This window comes from Magnolia sinica, chromosome 2 (assembly GCF_029962835.1).
Source record: "Magnolia sinica isolate HGM2019 chromosome 2, MsV1, whole genome shotgun sequence".
Taxonomy (NCBI): Eukaryota; Viridiplantae; Streptophyta; class Magnoliopsida; order Magnoliales; family Magnoliaceae; genus Magnolia; species Magnolia sinica.
The window spans coordinates 14,669,999-14,689,938 of NC_080574.1; the positions used below are offsets into that span (position 1 = coordinate 14,669,999).

The following is a 19,940-nucleotide window of genomic DNA, read 5'->3' on the forward strand; positions in this document are numbered from 1 at the left end:
GTTTCAGCATCATGTTGTCTTGGAGGACATCGCTGATGGCTAGAAGCCTTTTCCATACTATGTTTTAAGGCAAGTTGGAGTTCATCTTCTTTGAAAGCGTTTAATCTAGCTTTCTCCTCTACCTCTTCCATAATAGTTTTCCGTGTACCAGAAGGTTTGGATGGAGTGAAAGTTTCTTATTTGAATTTAAAAGGGCTTGAAAAAGAATTTGGACATCTTTTGGGGCATTAGGGCACAATTTTGCATAACCACCTCGACATGCCAAGTATAACCACCGATTAGTTTTGTTAACAAACTTTGCCCCCACGCAATCTTTGTTCGTCCAAACCTTGGCGATTCGGCTAGGGAACCGTAGTCGCAAATGTTAGTCGATGGGTCGGATGACGACATATTTACACGCAATTAAAAAAAAAATAGTATGCTGAGGATTTATAAAAATAAATTGAAATTAAAAACGAATAACTTGATATAAAAGCTAAATAAAAGCAATATGATAAACAAAAGCAAATAAACAATAATGAGTAAAAATCACATTTCACCACTTTCAACTTAAGTAACATTACATCGTATTCAAGTTTCAACAAAATAAAAATAATTTATAACCGCCTTCATGCAGTTTTTGTTACAGGTACAGTCTCGTCTTAACTCTCAATCTCTACCTCTTCCTCATCTTGAATATTACCTATCCATATCGGGCGCAACCAATCTTGTGTACAAATTAATGCTTCGACTGTTTTTGGTGAAAGTGAACTTCGATGCTTGCTTACAACCCTACTCATGTTAAAAGTGGATTTTGATGCCACTGTTGAAATCTGTATTGATAATGTCCCGTGCCATTATAGATAATATAGGGTATTTTGATTCACTGACTCTCATCTTCCACAATTCCAAAATATTAAGTCCGAGCGCTTTATGACTAGCTCTTTTAGATACAATTCTGGCTTTGATTCCTTTGTCTGAACTTCCATTTCTTCTTGTGCTAAGACATGTTAATGTAGGGGCATTTTCACACCAGACTCGAGTGGGGTAGCCTGTGGGATGCGGTGACGCACTCGGGGTGGGTGGCCCGTGTGAGGCGGTACCCACGTGATTTAGGGCCCACGAGAGGGGTTCGGTCAAGGTCCTAACCCATAAGATGTGGGGCTTGGGCTATGAGATAAAGGGATTAATTCGTCATGCTCTAACAGTTCGAGCTTTTAGAGCAAGTAGTTAATTGTCCTGCATCGAAAGATCAATACTAGTAATGAACATTACAAAATTTCTATAGACCAACATAAACGATTCAAGGAATTCAATGTTAGGGACTCTGTGATGGTCCGCATTAGGCCAGAGCAGTACCCTCAGGGAGCCATTCGTAAATTACATGCGCGTAGCATTGGACCATTCAAAATTCTAAAACGAAATGGTCTCAATGTGTATATGGTAAATCTTTCACCTTACATGAAAATTAGTTCCACATTCAATGTGGAAGATCTAATTGCATTTCAGGGGACCACTGATACATTGTTCAGCCTTGCACCGAACCATCTTGATTCCTTAGACATTTCCCTTGATTCATGACCTCTTCCTAACGCATCTTCCCAGCCTCTACCTCCCATACCTACCATTCCCACACCCAAAGAGGAGATAGAGGATATTCTTGACCATTAGATAGTATCAACGTCGGACGGTGGATTTCAAAAGTTCCTGGTCAAGTGGACGTCACGCCCAACTTCAGACAGCGTGGCTCATTGAGGAGGAGCTTCAAAGACTTGATCCTAACATCTTGGAGCGGTTCGGGAGTTTTGTTTCTCCAGTGGCGAAATCTTTGCAGACGGGGAGAGTTGATGGGGACATCATGCGCACGCGCACGACCCCCACCCTACGCATATACTCAAGGAGGAGGAAGGCCCCACTATTGATCTGGATTGACGACGACATCTATAGAGGACCTCTTAGTTAGGGGGCCGTGCTATGGAGCATTGGAGTGGACCCGATCATCATAGGGATTCCACCATTGGATCTCATGATCGTGGCCCACTACCCTAAATGATATAGGATTTTGAGTTTTGGTTATTATCGTTATTAGAAACATCATGAACGGTTTTGATTGCGTTGATTAGTTGTTATTTTTGTTACTTTGTTTCTAAGTAATAGTGCGCGCGCATGGCGCGACTTTTGGGGTTTAGGGTTTCTTATAAATAGTTAGGGGTGTACATCGAGTCAAATCGAGTCTAGTGGGCCTCAACTCGACTTGGCTCTAACACTGGCTAACCTCAGCTCGAACTCGGCTCGGCTCGGCTCGATCCTCGAGCCTAACTGGCCAGCTCGGGCCGAGTTCGAGCCAAGATTGAGCTGAGTTCGCCATTGAGGCATTTCCACAAACACCTGAACTGCAACTTCACAATCCCACTGTTTGTAAAACAGAGGCAATGGTTTTACAGGTGTTTTATCAAACACCTTTTAAGTAACATAAAAACCAAAAAAAATAAAGAGAAAAAAGTTATTTGTTTAATGTACATACCTTGCTTGCCACTGGCCAAACCTTCCTTGCCACCAGCCACATTTGGTTAAGTCATTTTATCAAACAGTTGGTGAGCAACATCAATGGCAAAGTAACTGATCACCAAATTGGTTTGATCCGAGCTGTATTCGAGCTGGATTTGATCCAAGTCGAGTCGAGTCGAGCTGGGGCTTGCTCGAACTCATTTTCGAGCTCAAAAAATCAGCTCGACTCGGCTCGAACTCATCTTTGAACCGAGTCGAATCGAGCTTTTTCGAGTCGAGTCGAGCGAGCTAACCGAGCTAGCTCGGTTCGTGTACACCCCTATAAATAGGCAATCCCATGTAGGTTTTTTTTCATTGAAGATTATTAATAAAATTCTGCGTTTTCTTGCTTTTCTAATTCTTTGAGTTGCGGAAATCTAATTGGGTGCGAAACCCTCCCTTCTTCGAAGGGCTAACTACCTGGTGCGAAGCCACATTCATCCCAAATCGCCCCCACCTCTTACCCTCAATATTCACCCTCTCCTACAACCATCCAATCTTCAAATCCACCTTTATTTTGCACCCAATCCTTCTCTATAACAGATTTTCAGAATCAGTCCTTGTAGGAGGGCCGAAACTTCGGCGGAGCACCGTGCTCAAACCAGTCATCCGGTTGCCCTGAAACTTGCTATGTGGGTGGCCCATCCCTAGCCGACCAACCCCTAGTTGGCCCTTCTTGGGTTTGTGGGCCCCACACACGTGCGAACCGCAATCCACGCACGTGCGTCAGGCCAGTCTGCTGTCCACACGTGTGGACTGATTACAGGTTCTCTCTTTCCTCTATTTTACTCCTCTCCCACCTTATTTCCCTAACCCTAACTCCAGATAATCTTAAATCCCAATTCCTATTCCACTTTTGCAAACCCTAGGTTTTCCCAATTTGAAATGTGTGAATCCTTTGGATTAGGAAGTAATCCTTTTTACTTGTGGATGAATCTATTCTCCTTTGAGCATTGTTTGGTCTATAATTTTAATTGATTCAGCCCTAACAGGTGTAGGCTTGGACCCTCGTAGATTCTCCTTGTTGAATGCTTGACCTTATGTGGAATGTGGAATTTTGTGATTGTTTCTAAATTAGTATGATCTAAAGCTTGAAATCTTGCATATCATATTTAATTTTCATGTCCTGCATCAAACTAGGTAATAACGCTAATGTGATAATTCTTTTACCAGGTGCAGTTGCATTCTTAAGAAGTATCTCGATTGAAGCAGTTGGGTTGGGGTTACATTTGGCAGCAGGAGCTCATAACATCCTACACCAAACAGAAACTATTCTCACAAGTATTCCACCTTCTGTACCATTGACTGTGAGAAGCGGAGGAAGGATGAGCGTGAGATCTAACCCGCCTAAAGATGCGCAACAAGGGATTAAGCAGGTATACCTTTCTCTTGCATATTTATTTGTTGTCATACTTACAATTCTTTGTCATAGGCTCATAGTGCTTCCCATATGGACATTAAAACAGTTTTGACTTGTTTTCAAGTTCATCTATTTTCCTCTTTTGAAAATTCTGCACTTCTATTCAAGTTACATTTATCATGTTGAATATGCACTTCCAAACAGCTCACATCCAATCAACCCAGCAATCAATAGCGTATCCAAGATCAGCATCAGCTGACACATTCACAGAGCTACTGCTATCCATTATATTATACTCCTATGTCCTTTATTCCTGCTAGTTCTTAATGTCTTTAATCTAGTTGTGTTATTGTGTTTTTTTTCTTTCCCCTCAAGACTCTCATTGACGTGATAATAGTAAAGGTTCTGTTTTTAATTTTGTATTTAGTTTGAATCTCTCATTGGTCGTGAATGGAAATTTCCACCCTTATGGGGGTTAGGTTGTCTTAATAGAAAACAAAAGTGATTGGGCCTTATTCTGATGAGGTGTACTTGTGCCAATACTTCTTAAATGTGCATGGGATCTGTACTAACCTTGGGATATGGTGGAACAATTGGTCACTTGATCAGCCTATTCTTTGACAGAACTTACCCAATGAAGATTTCAGGGACTGGAGTTATTCAGTGCCTGTAAGGTTATGAGATCTGATAATTGTGATTCCAACATTTTCTTGAACAATATTTTTGTTTAAAAGTTGTAACTACTAACTAGTAAGATACATTTTTTTCTTGGCATGTTGGGGTTGAAGTTGTTGTACCGCACATGAGGTAATATGTTCAAAAGGGCATTCCCTATATGGCCAATTCTCTAGCAAAGAAGGGGGCCTGTAGATCTTTTCCTTTTTTTTTAATTTTTTATCAGGGACTCCTTTCCATGGCCTTGATGGAGACTGTCTTTCTGTTTTTCTCTTAATTAAATTTGTGTTATTGATAAAAAAGGGCATCCCCATCCATGGCAGGGCATCGTTTGTTTGTAGATGATTTATAGGATCCTGATGCAATGTGTTTAGTATCCTAGCATGCACAGTCCATTCAAGTGGGTCACATGGTCTGGTTATCCACACTGTTGACCTGATGGCCCCACAGTGGGTGGGAATGCCCCAAAGATATTCTAATCTTAGCCATCCAATCATTGCCCCATTTTCAGAATGTTACTGTATTTTTATTGTTATTTTTAACTGTAATTGTAGGCCACTGATTGAAGGGTTAGGATATTCCTGTCCGGAGATTTTTGGGGCATCTGGCATCCATTCCATCGTGGGGCCTCCTGGATTGATGTTATGAGTAGTCGAACCATGGGCCCCACTTGTACAGACTGGTGCACAAGGATGCGCTAACTTCCTGATGCACCAGGGTTCTAAGTCCTCTTTTTTGGTTTGGTCCCTGACTTTCAGTCTCTAACTCTTCTAATAATCAGTTAACAAGATTGCTTGTTTACCAGTTTAATACAGTGGTTAGAGATTTGCATTTCCATCTTTCTAGCATGCTATCCATGCATGCGGAGATTGTTTCAAACATGGCTTGCTGTAATTTTTTTTTTTTTTTTTCCTTTCTGGCTGACAGGCCTATGAGAGCCTCAGTGAAGGCCTAGGCAAGACAGCTTCTGCTCTGGTTGGGAATCCCATTAAGGCGTATCAGCGTGGTGCCGGTGTTGGATCAGCTCTGGCGAGTGCTGTCCGTGCAGCTCCTGCAGCCGCTATAGCTCCTGCCTCTGCTGCTGCCCAGGCCTTTCACTGTGCCTTTCTTGGAGTAAGAAACAGGTCATGTTCTTGCCCAGTCCACAGATACAAAAAGTTTTTTTTTTTTTTTTTGGTTTTATAATAATGGTAAGCACCTTTCTGGAAACAAACATTTCTTACTAATAATGATGTCTGCAAACCTGCAGCATAGACCCTGAACATAAGAAAGAATCCATGGAGAAATATCTGGGCCCCTCTCAACCTCGAGCTTGCAGAAAATAGTGTTTCCAGTGTCCACTATCATCTTACAATCTTAATCCTCTCAACACTGACACTTACTGAAACAGCGTCCTCTGAAGCAGATTGGAGGCAGATCGGAAACTGACGAGTTATTGCACTTGAACAGTCTGTATTATGTAAGTCGAAGCTTTACCCAAAGGAAATATTTCTTCTTGTATGCTACATGCATTTTTTTTTTCCTGGGTAATTTTGAGAGGTCTGATATGGTTGTGATGCTCGGATGCAGGTGTACAGTTATTTGAACAGATTCTTTACAAATATCGGAACAAGATGGTGAGTCTGTAGATAATGTAAATAGCAGTGCTCCCCATCCCTGGTTTGTTCTGATGGAGCCTTGTTGTTTTAATAATACGACAAAGCTCATATAATATATAGGTTTTGTAATATGCCACTAATCATTTTTTAATCCTCAATTATAGTGGTTTTCATTTTTCTCATTTTATTTATTTATTTTTCAAAGAAATGCCTTGTTATCCAGCCTCATCTTGCAGTGATGAGTAATCAATGAATACTGGTAGTATCCATTAGTTGAGGTAGGCATAGCAATTAAAACGGAGTTGTGTGTGCTAGTCTGATGTCTAATCTACCATTTCTTTTAGATCCTTCATAAAATTCCTTTATTTGATATTATATATTTAAATATCCTTAATTTTCATGAAATCAGAATCTACGAGTACCGTGTAGAGCAATCTCACCACATTTGTTTTATTTGTAATCTTCTGAGAAGCGACCAGCTGCAACCGGCTGCTTGCTACGTACGAACATGTCATGCAGAAAATCTGAGTCATCCATAGTTCATGCTACCATGAAGATCACCTGGCGCAAGAAATCAGGCCTGCCCCCTACTCAGGTGGATCACACCCTCGAAATCAATGGGGGTAGCTGATGATCTGTCTCAACGTAAAGATGTGGCCCATCTAATGAGTGGATAGGTCTGATTTTTGAGACAGGTGGGTCACACCCTTGAAATCAATGGGAGTAGCTGATGATCTGTCTCAACGTAAAGATGTGGCCAATATAATGAGCGGATAGGTCTGATTTTTGAGACAGGTGATCTTCATGGGGAACCCATCTTTTTCACGAGGCTCTATGCGTTTAGCATGCAGTCTGCTGTAGATTTTTTTTTTTTAAATTTCAAGGGTCATGTTCGACCCTACTAACCCATTTCACAATATATATTTTTTAAAAATATTATTATTTAGTTATCATTCTTGGATAGCCCTTTAGGTCTAAAAACTAGAGCATCAGCTGGGACATATCGTGTGATGAAATAGTGGGAATTGTTAGACTACTCTGAGCAGGGATGTATTGTTCCTCTGTAAGCACCCACGAAAACTGTGAGATGGTGTCAGTCTGCTGATCGGGACCGTTCATCAGGCAGGGGCCACGGTGGATATATCACTGCATGTTTAGACGTTCTTAACTTGTTGGATTGATGTCTTGAACACCTACGGCAGAAATGAACATTTTACAACACTCCAATCCTGGTGCCCGCCAATTGAACGGACAAGATGTCGATTTTGGCAGTTCCTAGTTCCACGAGAATTGTTATGTGAAGGGTGCCGGTGCGGCTGATAGATAACCTCCATTAATGAACGGTTGATTATTGCAACAATATATAAAAATAGAAATCCCAAGCAAAGCCCTTTTTTTTTTTTTTTTTTTGATGTGACGGTTAAAGGGGCAGAATGCAAGGCCGAATGAGGGAGAAGTTTTTGTTTTATGCTATGTCTCTTTTGGGTCAAGTACCTCCATCTTCCACAAGAAACAATAGAACGTGAGTGGGTCAGTGGGCGCATCCAGTGGTGTAAAGGAATTTTGTTTTTCAACAAATAATTCATCCATGATTTGAAATGTTGGCCCACCCTCCCTATAAAACCCCAACTTTGAGATGGACCACAACCCACGTTTGGGTTGGACATTACTCATCTTTCCTTACCAAACAGCTCACTGAGGTAGACTCCTATGATGGTTCACTACCGGCAAGTGGTTAATTCGTACGTCAATCTGGACCATCCATTTGAAGGCCACCAATTAGGATTTCTTGATCAGGGTGATTTTCTAGCCATGGGTGATCTGCAATGTGCCTCATGATTTGGGTGGTCTGGATGTACGTACATTCGGGTCCCAAGGAGGATGAGTTAGTAGCATCTTGAAAATGGTGGTGAACTACCACCGAGTCTTGTCATATGGCAAGTGGATCTCGTGTTGATTCGCTGGCAGAGTGGGATAGCCATCAACAAGCATCCGGAAGCTTGGCATGCATGAATGGACCTAATCAGAATCGTCCAAATATTGGGACCCATTTGAATGTGATAAAGCCCCAAACTTTGTAACGTTGACGTCTTTTTCTACCAGTTAAAACGACTCGTTTAGTGTTGATGTTGTTGTTATTATTATTATTATGGTTTATAAGCTATCTAAAGTGGGGCCCACAATTTCTACGGTTTAGATGTGCGAATGGATCAGCAGATACTGGGATAGTAACGAAGTTCTCCCTAGATTTGATTTTACATGGGTGTGGGACTTATCCGGTCTTGTTACCACGTGTCACACGACATTCAATTCAAACATGCCCGTCTTTTTGTTTTTTCGCTTATCATGAAAACATGGAGCTCCGGTCAATTGCCAACTCTGCCTACTTTTATTTATTTATTTATTATTAATGGTGCTGGATTTACATGTGGGCCCACCTATCACTCAATAGAGTCCATCGTGGATAAAACATGGAGCGGATTAGGTGTGGCCCCGACCTCACCCAATATGGTCGGCCCTTACCGTGGGCTCCACTTTGATATGTATGTATTCTACATTCATGTTCTCTGTCAGTTTTTCCATACTATATTTTATGGCATGAGGCTAAAAACGAAGCAAATCTAAATCTCAAGTGGACCGCACTGTAGAAAACAGTAGCGATTGAATGCTCCACCGTTAAAAACTTCTCAGGGTCTGTTCGAAATTTGAATCTGTTCAATTTTTGGGTACATGCCCTAAAATGTTCTAAAAAACGGATGGACAGCATGGATACAGGATACGGGAACGGATTGGCTACTCCCCCGCCACCTGCCAATGGCTGGTGGTTGGTGCTCTGTGGGCTCCACCATGATGTATGTGTTTCATCCATTCCGTTCATATATATTTCTAGATCATTATAGGGTATGAGACCAACATTATAGGAAACAATGTTGAATGAACGTAGACCATTAAAAACTTTTTGGGGGGCCATAAAAGTTTTGGATCAAGATGATCTTTGTTTTTTTAACCTTAATATAGGTCTGTATGACCTAACCAACAGATTGGATGTCAAATAAACAGTACAGTGGGCCTTAGGAGGATTTTAATGGTGAATATCCAATCACTATTGTTTTCCTGTGGTGTGGTCCACCTGAGATTTATTTCCATTTCATTTTTGGAATAAAGCCATAAAATGATCTTTAAAATTAGATGAAACACATACATCATGGTGGAGCCCACAGAGCACCGATCACCAGCCACCGGGCTAGTGGCAGGGAGAGTAGCCAATCCGTTTCCATAGAATACATACATCAAAGTGGGCCGTACAGTAAGACTTCATCATCTTGGGTGAGGCTAGACCGGTCCTAAATCGGCACCCTTTTGCCATGGCATCCCCCTTATATGTAGGAAAACACTTAATGTACCTCGAGCATCTACGTACAAACCACCGGGATTACTTATCTTCTCTAAGGCGGGGAAATGACTTAACGTGCATGAAATCACCATCGTTTGGCCATAATCAGGTTGATTGAACATCCAGAAAAAAAAAAAAAAAAAAAACACTTGAAACTGTTTTGGAATAGTGTGATTTTTGAAAAAATCTCTCATCCTAACGAGGCATATCAAATGAATGGATTGGATGGCATATAGCCACTCCTATGGATGTTCCATTCCAACTGTTTCACGTGTTCTTTCTTAGTTGAGTTTTGGAATATCATGGTTAGGTTCAGTAGTTAACATGAGGCAGAATGCCTGATGGACGGAGTAGATCTACTGAAAGTTACGCACACGTGGGTTTCGGTTTGCGAACGTAACCCCGTAAGTATCTAGTGCCAGGTGCAATCCGTTTCCATTCCAACTATTTTAAATGTACGGTTGTGAATATACACAGTCATGGTTATTTTTGGTTCTAGTACAATTCGTACCATATCGTATCTCAGAATGTCTAAGAAATACTCGGATACTCTGACAGAGCGTAGTAGTTGATACGCAGGCTTTATGGATCGCAAGTGACTCCAACCAAATCTTCAAAATTGTGAGACCATTTAGATGGAATGGTAAACCAAAAATCCCATTGATTTGACTAACCAGCAAATTGCTGGACATTTTAGTCGACGGTTGAAATGAAAATAAAATTCTAAGGGGTCGTTTGGCACCTTGGATTGGAGGGGATTGGAGAGGATTAGAGGGGGTTTCAAACCCCCATGGTTGTTTGGCAGCATAAAGCAACTGGGGATTGCCCAGGGGGTTTCCAATCCCCTCTTTGAGGGGGTTTGTAATCCAAGGTGAGAGCTTGGATTACACTTAAAGTCATTTGAATAGTTGCAGGTATAAATATATGTCACTGTACACTATCATTTTACTGGGCACATGGCTCACTAACGATGATCAGCACCGTCCAAACATTGTTCATGTAGTTCAGCACCGTCCAAATATTGTCCAACACCGTCCAAACATTGTCCATATCAATCAACGATTAAAAATCGTTGGTTAGTCACTCAGGCATGATCTTGTGCTTGCGGTCCATTTGAGACTTGGAATTTCATCACTTTTAGGCAAAACATATATTTTTGCGGGCTTATCACAATCATAGTGTCAAAAATTATATATCTCACTAATTGGAGATATTAAAGTTGATTTAGTAATTAAATTCAAACCCCCGTGAATATACTATGTATAGGTATTTTTGAATTAAAGTTGATTCACACTCAAGGGTACCAAACACACCGAGAGGATTGCCAATCCAGGGGGTTTCCAATCCTGGGGGTTGCGAATCCAGGGGGTTCCAAATCCACGCTCCCAAACAGGCCCTAAGGGTCCTAATCCGAAATACAAATTTCCACGACTTAGAGATAACGATAGCTGTCAACCAGTTGGATGCGGTTTTGCTAGTGACCCGAACGCTTGTGAGCCCTACCATGATATGTGCGTTTTATCCGTTCATCCCAGCTCATTTTAGGGCACCAGACCAAAAGCTTGAAGGTTCAAATCTCAGGTTAACCACACCATATGAAACAAGGGGATTGAATGCTTACTGTTGAAAACTTTCTGAGGATTATAAAAGTTTTGGATCAAGATGATATTTGATTTTTTTATTTTTCCTTCATCTAAGCCTATTTAATCTCATTGGCAGATGGCAAACAAATATTACAGTGGACCCTAGGAAGTTTTAAATGGTCGAAGTTCAATTAATACTATTTTTTATCATGTAGTCCACCTCAGATTTGGATCGGCGAGCTCATGCCCTGAAATAAGATGAAAAAAAATGAAGGCACAGTGTGGATAAAGCACAAACATCAGGAGACGGCATGGATAAAATACACACATTATAGCCAACTAGATCGCTGGTGTTCAGGTAACTAGCCAACCCGCATCCCAACCAGTTTTTTTCTCAGTATAGTACCATCCATAGCGGGTCCCGCAATTTAGACAGTTTAATTTGATTTAATATATGCCACATGTACCATGCCTGCCGGTACCGGTGTATCAACTACCACACCCTGTAAGAGTATCAAATAACTCCCACGTATAAATTCTGTAGAAGTAAAGGTATTATTCACGGGATTGGATAAGGAAGTGAGAGGCATTGGCCATTGTCATATCACAGGTGTAATAGATTTTGACCATTGAAACTTGGGGCCTTACCACTAAACTTAGGCCGAGAACATCAGACGGTGGTAATAACGAGAAGAAAGACCGAGTGTTTGGTGTATGGCCTAGAAAAGTGAATATACGCGCAAATGTCAAAATCTAAACAGCTGATCGGCACTACGCACGCAGCTTCACACATCTTCGGAAAGCGAGTGACATAAAAACAGCGCTTCTCCTTAAAATCCCCACCCTTTCTTTCTACAGTGATTGTTTACCATGATTTTCAATGTGGTAGTGGCTCATCCACCGGACGCGGATTAGCTACTGACAGCTCGAGTAGCGAGTCTCGCTACTCAAGTGACGTCACTAAGTTCTGTGGGCCCATGATGTTGTATGTTTTGTATCCACGCCGTCCATCCATTTGGAGAGATTATTTTAAGTAAATAGAGAAAGAATGAGTCTAATATAAATGTCTAGTGGACCACACCACAGAAAACAGTGGGGAGAGTGACACCCACCATTAAAAAATTCTAAGGACCATAAACGTTTTTGATCAAGCTGATACTTGTATTTTCCCTTATTTCATGTCTGTGTTAACTTGTGAACAGCTTGGATTTCAAATAAACATCATGGTGGGCCTTAGGAAGGTTTCAACGGTGAGAATCACTCTCCCCACTGTTTACTGTGGTGGGGTCTGCTAAAGCTTTGGATCTGCCTCATTCTTTGAATCATGCCTTAAAATGATATCTCAAAATGGATGGACGGTGTGGATACAATACATACATCATAGTGGGGCCCACAGAACGTAGTAACTTCACTTCAGTAGCAAGTCTCGCTACTCAACCTGACAGTAGCGAATCCGCGTCCCTCATCCACCGTACATGCCGTGTATATGCAGAAAAATCCAAACCCTCCGCATCTTGGACACCATCATGGATGTAGAATATGCTTAAAATTACAATGACCCGAGAATCTTAACCGTCTGATCATGGCTCTCGAGTTTGGGCTTGGTAATTAAATTTCTGATCGTCCATTTTATAGCCACCAGTAGGATGGTTAGGATCTAGTGATCGGTTTGATTTTGGACTATTCTCCATCGATGATGGAACCCACAATTTGAATAGTCTGGATTCCCCCACATTTAAGGTGGATGATTGTAAATTATCAATGTGGTCTCTCTCTCTCTCTCTCTCTCTCTCTCTCTCTCTCTCTCTACCCTTCACTACCTTCCAATCTCCTTATCTTTGCCCAAAGGAAGATTGCCAATACCCATAAATAAACAAAAGAGAAAACCCAGAAGAAATAGTTCAAAATTCATACAAAAAATCAAACCGGCACTCTCTTCCTCTTACCATACATCCATCTCTTAGAGCTATGGCCACCCAAAACAAGATTGAGAAAATTACAGCCAAACAAGACCAAATATCAAAACAAGAAAACCCACAACACCATCTACTCCAATCCACAAACCACCAAAAGCCTACTACTTCTCACCCACATTCACCTTCCTCCTCTCCTTCCCATGAATTCTCCTTCACAATCTCTCTCCACCCATCACCACCATCCGTCATCGACAAACGCAAGACCCCACCGTCCATTGCCATCGACTTATCCCCGGCTGATGATATCTTCTTCCATGGCCACCTCCTCCCTCTCCATCTCCTCTCTCACTTCTCCAACTCTCCACGTATCTCCACCACTTCCTTGGACAATCTCAACCCAACCATTCGAGATCTCTTCAGCATTTCAAAGCTCAACAACGACAACGACAACGATGACGACAACAACAACAGCAGCAGCAGCAACAATAGTGGGTCCAAGGGAAGAAGCAAGCCCAAGTCATTCTCCTTGTTCAAGTTTGGAAAATGGCGAAAAGCATTCCAAACTGGTGAAAGTAAAGAAAACAAAAGGAAGTTGAGATTCAACGTAAGGCGGGTTTTGAAGAGGTATGTGAGGGTGGTTAGGCCCTTCTTGTTCTTCAGAGGAAGAGAGAAGGAGAAGCGCGAGCAGCCATATTCCTTCTCAGGCAATTTGAATTCTTTCAAGTGGAAGGAGTGGGGAGTAAGAAGAAGAGGAGGATTCTCTGCTCCGGCTTCCATGCGAACGTCTCCGACAAACAGTGGCCTTCTTCTAGCAACCACTTCCATCTCTTCATCCAACGATAGCACCATGGAAGAGCTCCAGAACGCAATCCAAGCAGCCATTGCACATTGCAAGAACTCCATTGCAGTGAAAGAGGAGACTTGCAAATGACTGTATGAGAATCAGAAGATAATTAGCTTTTTCTCTCTTTTCTTTATCTTCTTCTTCTTCTTCTTCTTCTTCTTCTTCTTCCTTTTTTTTTTTTTTTTTTTTTTTTTTTTTTTTTCATGTGTACATATATGGTATGTGGTGTATGAAATGGGTTTTGGGTTATGATTATATTGATGAGAGCGTTTGATTTTCTTGAATTTTTCTTGAAGAGTTTGAACTTATTTGGGTTTTCCAAGAAGTGTAGTTTTGTAGATGTTTATTCATCCATGGCCGTTCATCTTCTCTCTCTCTCTAATCCATTCTCTCTCCACCACATGATTCAGCTCTATCTCTTAGAACAAGGACAAAATTGATATTTTGAATGAAGGATTGATATTTTGAATGAAGGATAAGGATAAAAAAGGCAATGAATTATAATATGATGATTGAGAGAGAAGATGTGTGGGCCTTTGTCAAAGCCCATACATTCATTCCCTGGCAAAACTTGCACTTTTTAAGTTCTCCTTGCATATATGGCCATAATATATTACACTGTCTGGTGAGTGGCCATCCGTACTTGCTATCTTTTGCATCCGTGAACGGTCTGGATTTCAAGATGAGAAGAGGAGTGCTGGGAACACATGATTAATACATGCTGCTGTGCATAGTCACTAACTGTAGAGCCATCCAGCCCATGCTAATGTAGAGAGTTTGTCTAAAATCTAGACCGTTGAGCAGGTGGGCCTCACTGTGTATGTAACACGGCCCGAAAGTTATGATTCTTGATGTTGAACACATTTGAATGAAAAGAAGAATTCTAGTGATACCATGGAGTTGTTTGGCACACAACTCTCCTTTTGATAATCCGGGGCTATTTAGAGTAGAAGGTTGGGTTGATGCTTAACCCAAGCCCAACCCAACTTACAATATGAGTTGGACTGAGGCTTAACCCAACCCAACCTTAGAACCAAACCTGGTCACCCAACCCAACTTAAGATATCAAATTCTAAATTAATAAATAAAATCAAATATCTAACAATTAAATAAGGGAAAAATTACTATATGAGGTCGACCTCATGAGAGCTTCCCATGAGGTAGAGCTCCGTGGACCCCACCGCGATGTGTATCGGACATCCACCCCATCAATCAGATGCATCCTTCCATGATGGGTCATGGTCTAAAAATCAAGGCAATCCATGATTTAGATAGGCCACACCATAGACAACAGTTGAGAGCATATGCCTATCCATTGAAACCTTCTTAAATTATTTATTTATTTTTATTTTTATAGAGCCCACTGAGATGTGGTTCAGACATCTAACCCATCCATTGTGTGTGCCTCACTTGGATGAGAGTCACGCTAAATTTCAGGCCGTTCCAAAACTTAGGTGGCCCTACTTACTGATTTTAGTTGTTTTTAGGCATTACTTTACATGGTTGCAGATTATGTGGTTCAAATATAGCTGATTTTTTAACATCCCATACCTAGAGGGGACCCACAAAATACACGGTGTGGATGTCCAACACACATCATGGTGGGGCTCACAAAGGTTCGACCTCACAGAACCATTTCCCATTAAATAATACAACTGTCTATCAAGCTGTGGGATGAACTTGCCACAATCATTGCTATAAAAAAATAAGTTATTGTCCTAATTACATGATTCATTGATGATCCTAAATTTTAATTTTTGGAGCTCAATGGCGGCCATGGAAAAAATTTCTTTTTAATATTCAACATTCTTCTAAAGATAGTGATGGTTATAGTCATCCATTGAGTGTATTTTTGTTACTTTTGGCCTGTAAGAGTCCATAATAGAGACAGTTGCGATGGTGGGATCACTTAGCATGTGGGCCCATGTCCATTCCTATTATGAACCCTATTTTAATTTTTATTTGCATGCTGTTTCAGTCATGAACCTGCATATCATTGAATCCATGACATGGATGGAACCAATCAAGAACCCTATTTCCATGCAAGCTGTGCTTGTACTGCATGTAAGGTCTAATTTTACCCTGAGTGGGGAAGTGGCCTTAACCCAAACCCAATTCAATCACGGTTATGTTGAATCGGCCTAATCTTGAGCTTACATCTTAACATGAGCTGATGAAATTGGTGGGTGGAATGGATGTGACAGGAACATTTGGATGGACCCACGTAGCTTAGGGTTAAGGATCTCCCGCACCTAGAAATTAAGTACCATTACCGGCCCTCATCTGGGTGGGCTTGTTTTGTTTTGATATACTTGCATGTATTTTGATGTATCTTGGTATTTATTAATTATAATATTAAATGTAAGTCTTACCTGTATTTTGATGTATTTTGGTATTTATTAATTATAATGTTAAATGTAAGTAGCTATCAATTCATGAAATTAGCATCTTTACTTTTTAATAGCTCTTGGCTCAAAAAATAAGGCAGACTATGTGGGCCCTGTGCATTATATCCATGCCGTGAATTCATTTTTCAGATCAATTTAAGGCCTGAACCAAAAAGATGAAGTAGATTGAAAGATCAAACATACTACATTATAGGAAACATAGGAATAATGATGCCACCATTGAAACCATTGTTTTTTGTTTTTTATTTGATGTGGTCCACTTTAGCTTTGAAAAAAGTGTAAGGGCGGAGTGGATATAATGCATACATCATTGTGGCCCCACAAAGTTTTTATAATAAAATAACGTTGAGAGTCACGTGAGTAACTCTATTATCCTGAAAGAGAGAATTTCCTTAATTATTATGCTTTTTACATTGCAAATACTAGTAATTACATCAACACAAAAAGTACTGCTAATCGGTGAAAAAGCTCCGTGAGCCCACCATTATGCGTGTGTTTTATCCACACCATTCATCCATTTTGCCAGCTCATTCGAATGCATGAGCTAAAAAATAAGATAGATGTAGAACTCAAATGAACCACACCATAGGAACCGTGGATATTGAACGCTCACCGTTGAGAATTTCTTGTGGCTAACATAATGTTTATTCGCTATCTAACCTTTTGATAAAGCCAAGTAAACGTGGATGAAGGTAAGATACAAATATCAACTCCATTTAAAACTTCCATAGCACCAATAAATTTATAAAAGTTGATGTTCGATCCCCACTGTTTCTGTGGTAATAAGGTCTACTTGAGCTTTGGATCTGCCAGCTGGCAAAATGAATGGATGGCGTGGATAAAACAGATACATCATGGTGGGACCCACTGAGTTTTTCCACCGTCGAACCGGTTGGTGCTGAGTCACCACCCAATCTGAGTCCAATTAAGCAGGGTCGGTTTGGGCGGTGGGATTAGAAGGGATTAGGTGGGATGGGATTCGAAAGACATAATTATTACCTATGGTGGGGGTTGTCCCCTGATGCCATGGGATAAGATCAATGCCAAGCTTTGTTGATAATACGGTGGTACATTGAATGGATATACCCACCATCATTTGAAATTACTGAGAATAACACACATGTGTTATATCTAGACCGTTCATTTGTTTTTGAACCTCATTTTATGGCATGGGCCTAAAAATGAGGTAGATCCAAAACTTACGTTGCTCTAAAGAAGTTTTCAACGGTAAGTATTCAATCCCCATTACTTTCTATGGTGGGGTCCACTTGAGCTTTAGATTTACCCGATTTTTTGGCCCAGGCTCTAAAATAATCTCAATAAATGGGTGGATGGTGTGGATATAGCCCACACATCATGGTGAGACCTACACAACTAACTAACATTGAGTGAAATTAGCATGGGACCCAATGCAATTCCATTTAATGTAATTCCAAGCTTTTCCATTCTTCCCAAACATGGAGTGGAATCGGCACAGACCAGATGAATCCCATCCCGCCTAAGCCCTTCTAATCCCACCGCCCAAACAGACCTTTACATTCGGCCGATGTGACATCAGAAGCACGCAGATGCCCTTGGCTCAGTTCCCTGCTTGGGCGAGCCCACACAGGCAACGAATGGTTTAAAAATAATTCCCGACATGGAACATATGCGGCTGGTCTGATAAATGGGCCCACCTAATTTTTGTCGTCACCCATGCGAGGTTGGGATGTCCACGTGTGGTCTCACCTAGAGGTGCGTGTGGGTCAGTTACAATTCCAAACTTTCAGTAACACCCTATTCTACGGGAGTTATTTGATACTCCGGCCGCGAATGACGCTTGATACGCAGATACTTCGAAGTGGTACACGTGGCATATATTAACTGAAATACACGTGTAGATATTGTGACACCGGCGCTTAAAAAAGAAGCGTGACAACAATAATATTAGCGGCTGAGTCTTTTTTGTTTAGATTAGCATGTGAAAGACATGCGTCATGTCTCGTGCGATGGACAAATTACAGTCTGTTGCTACTCTGCAGTACATCTGGCCGTACGGTCAGTTAATCCTGATCCGTTGCTCCTCATTGGTACACGTCATTGCCAATCCCACCGGCTCACAAAATATGCCCATTATCCAGAACAACACAACTTTTAGCAAGTAAAACTTATCTAGACCCACCATTATTTGTATTAGATCCACGCCGTCCATCAAGATTTTCAGATCATTCCATAGCATGAGCACAAAAGTAAGGTATATCCAAAGCTTAAGTTAACCATAGCAAATAAATGAATTGTATAAACTATCCTTAAAATCTTCCTAAGGCCTACCGTAAGGTTTCTTCGCTATCTTACACGTCCATAAGTCACGTGGACTTTTTTTTTTTTTAAAAAAAATTATTTTTACGCGAGGTAAAACAAATAAAAATCAACTTGATCATAGCCTTCTATCTTAAGAAGTTTTCAACGACAGTCATAAATTCCTACTATTTCCTTTGGTGTGGTCTACTTGAGCTTTTAGTCTAACTTATTCTAAGTTTTATTGTAGAATAATCTGAAAAGATGAATAAACGGTGTGGATATAATAAATATATCATCGTGTGCCGCGTAAATTTCACGCTACAAGAAATTCCGTTGCTGTGCTGTGTGGTGCAGGACATCCCAGAGAGAATAAAACCGGAAGGTTAACACGTGGAACGTATGTGGGCCCAATCATCATGTATGTGTCAGATCCACACCGTCCGTCCAATTTTTCATATCATTTTAACGTACTGAGAGTACAAAAGGCATATGAAAGGCTCCAGTGGGCTACACTACAAGAAACATTGGAACTACCTGTCGTTAAAACTTTTTTTTTTAAATTTTTTTACACACGTACACACACCCCCACACACTCACGCCATAGTGGGATTTCACCCCCCTACGGACACTCGGACCGGGTGTTGAAACTCCTGAAAGTCTACCACCCAAGCAAGGGTAAGGATCCACCTGCAAAAGTCTCTAATCAGGTTAATATTTGGTTTTCCCCTTCATCCACGTCTTTGTGATCGTAATAAGATTTTAGATGGCAAATAAACCTCACAGGACCCTAAGAAGGTTTCAATGGTAGCTGTTCAATCTCCGCTACTTTCTGTGGTGTGGTCCACTTTAGCTTTGGATGTATCTCATTTTTGGCCTCATGCTCTAGAATAATTTGAAAAAACTAATGAACGGTGTGGATCTAACACATAAATTCATGGTGGGTCTGGAGAAGTTCCGCACACTGGCCTGATTTCTAAGATGTATGACATGTACCAATGAAAAGCGATGGCCCAGAATTTCGCCGTGCCTTCAGCACAGTCGATCCGCACTTTACTCCGGCTGTGAATGATGCTTGATACGCAGGCACCTCGAAATGGTACACGTGGCATATATTAACTGAAATACACGTGTAACGTTGGATATTGTGATATCGGCACGTAAAAAAAGAAAGAGAAATTTGTGACTGTGGACCCCACCTTTTATCCAGCAGTTTTTATGAACCAATATAAGCTTACTTTGCGAACTTAGACCTGCACGTGTGGAGACCGAATTCCAGGACGAAAATACCCCTCCTTCGCACTGTTGTGGCTTTTCCTCTCCCCTACCACTGTTTGCTTTTTCTCTCCCTTTCCAATG

At 41.1% G+C, this 19,940-nt stretch overlaps 2 protein-coding genes across 2 annotated transcripts in view; both read left to right on the forward strand.

Moving 5' to 3' along the window:
* Nucleotides 1–6,341, forward strand: part of LOC131223994 (autophagy-related protein 2-like) — a gene marked incomplete at its 5' end in the record, with an annotated part of 33,230 nt that extends 26,889 nt beyond the window's left edge. The window contains 4 exons of the mRNA XM_058219586.1: nt 3,700–3,902; nt 5,489–5,685; nt 5,811–6,020; nt 6,131–6,341. Of these exons, the coding sequence (XP_058075569.1) occupies nt 3,700–3,902; nt 5,489–5,685; nt 5,811–5,886 (476 nt within the window). The remainder of the gene's footprint in view (nt 1–3,699; nt 3,903–5,488; nt 5,686–5,810; nt 6,021–6,130) is intronic.
* A 6,598-nt stretch (nt 6,342–12,939) lies between these two features.
* On the forward strand, nt 12,940–14,029 carry LOC131236155 (BRI1 kinase inhibitor 1-like). Its single transcript, XM_058233296.1, has one exon. The coding sequence runs from the start codon at nt 13,105–13,107 to the stop codon at nt 13,981–13,983; it is 879 nt and encodes a 292-aa protein (XP_058089279.1). The 5' UTR covers nt 12,940–13,104; the 3' UTR covers nt 13,984–14,029.
* The last annotated feature ends 5,911 nt before the right edge of the window (nt 14,030–19,940 follow it).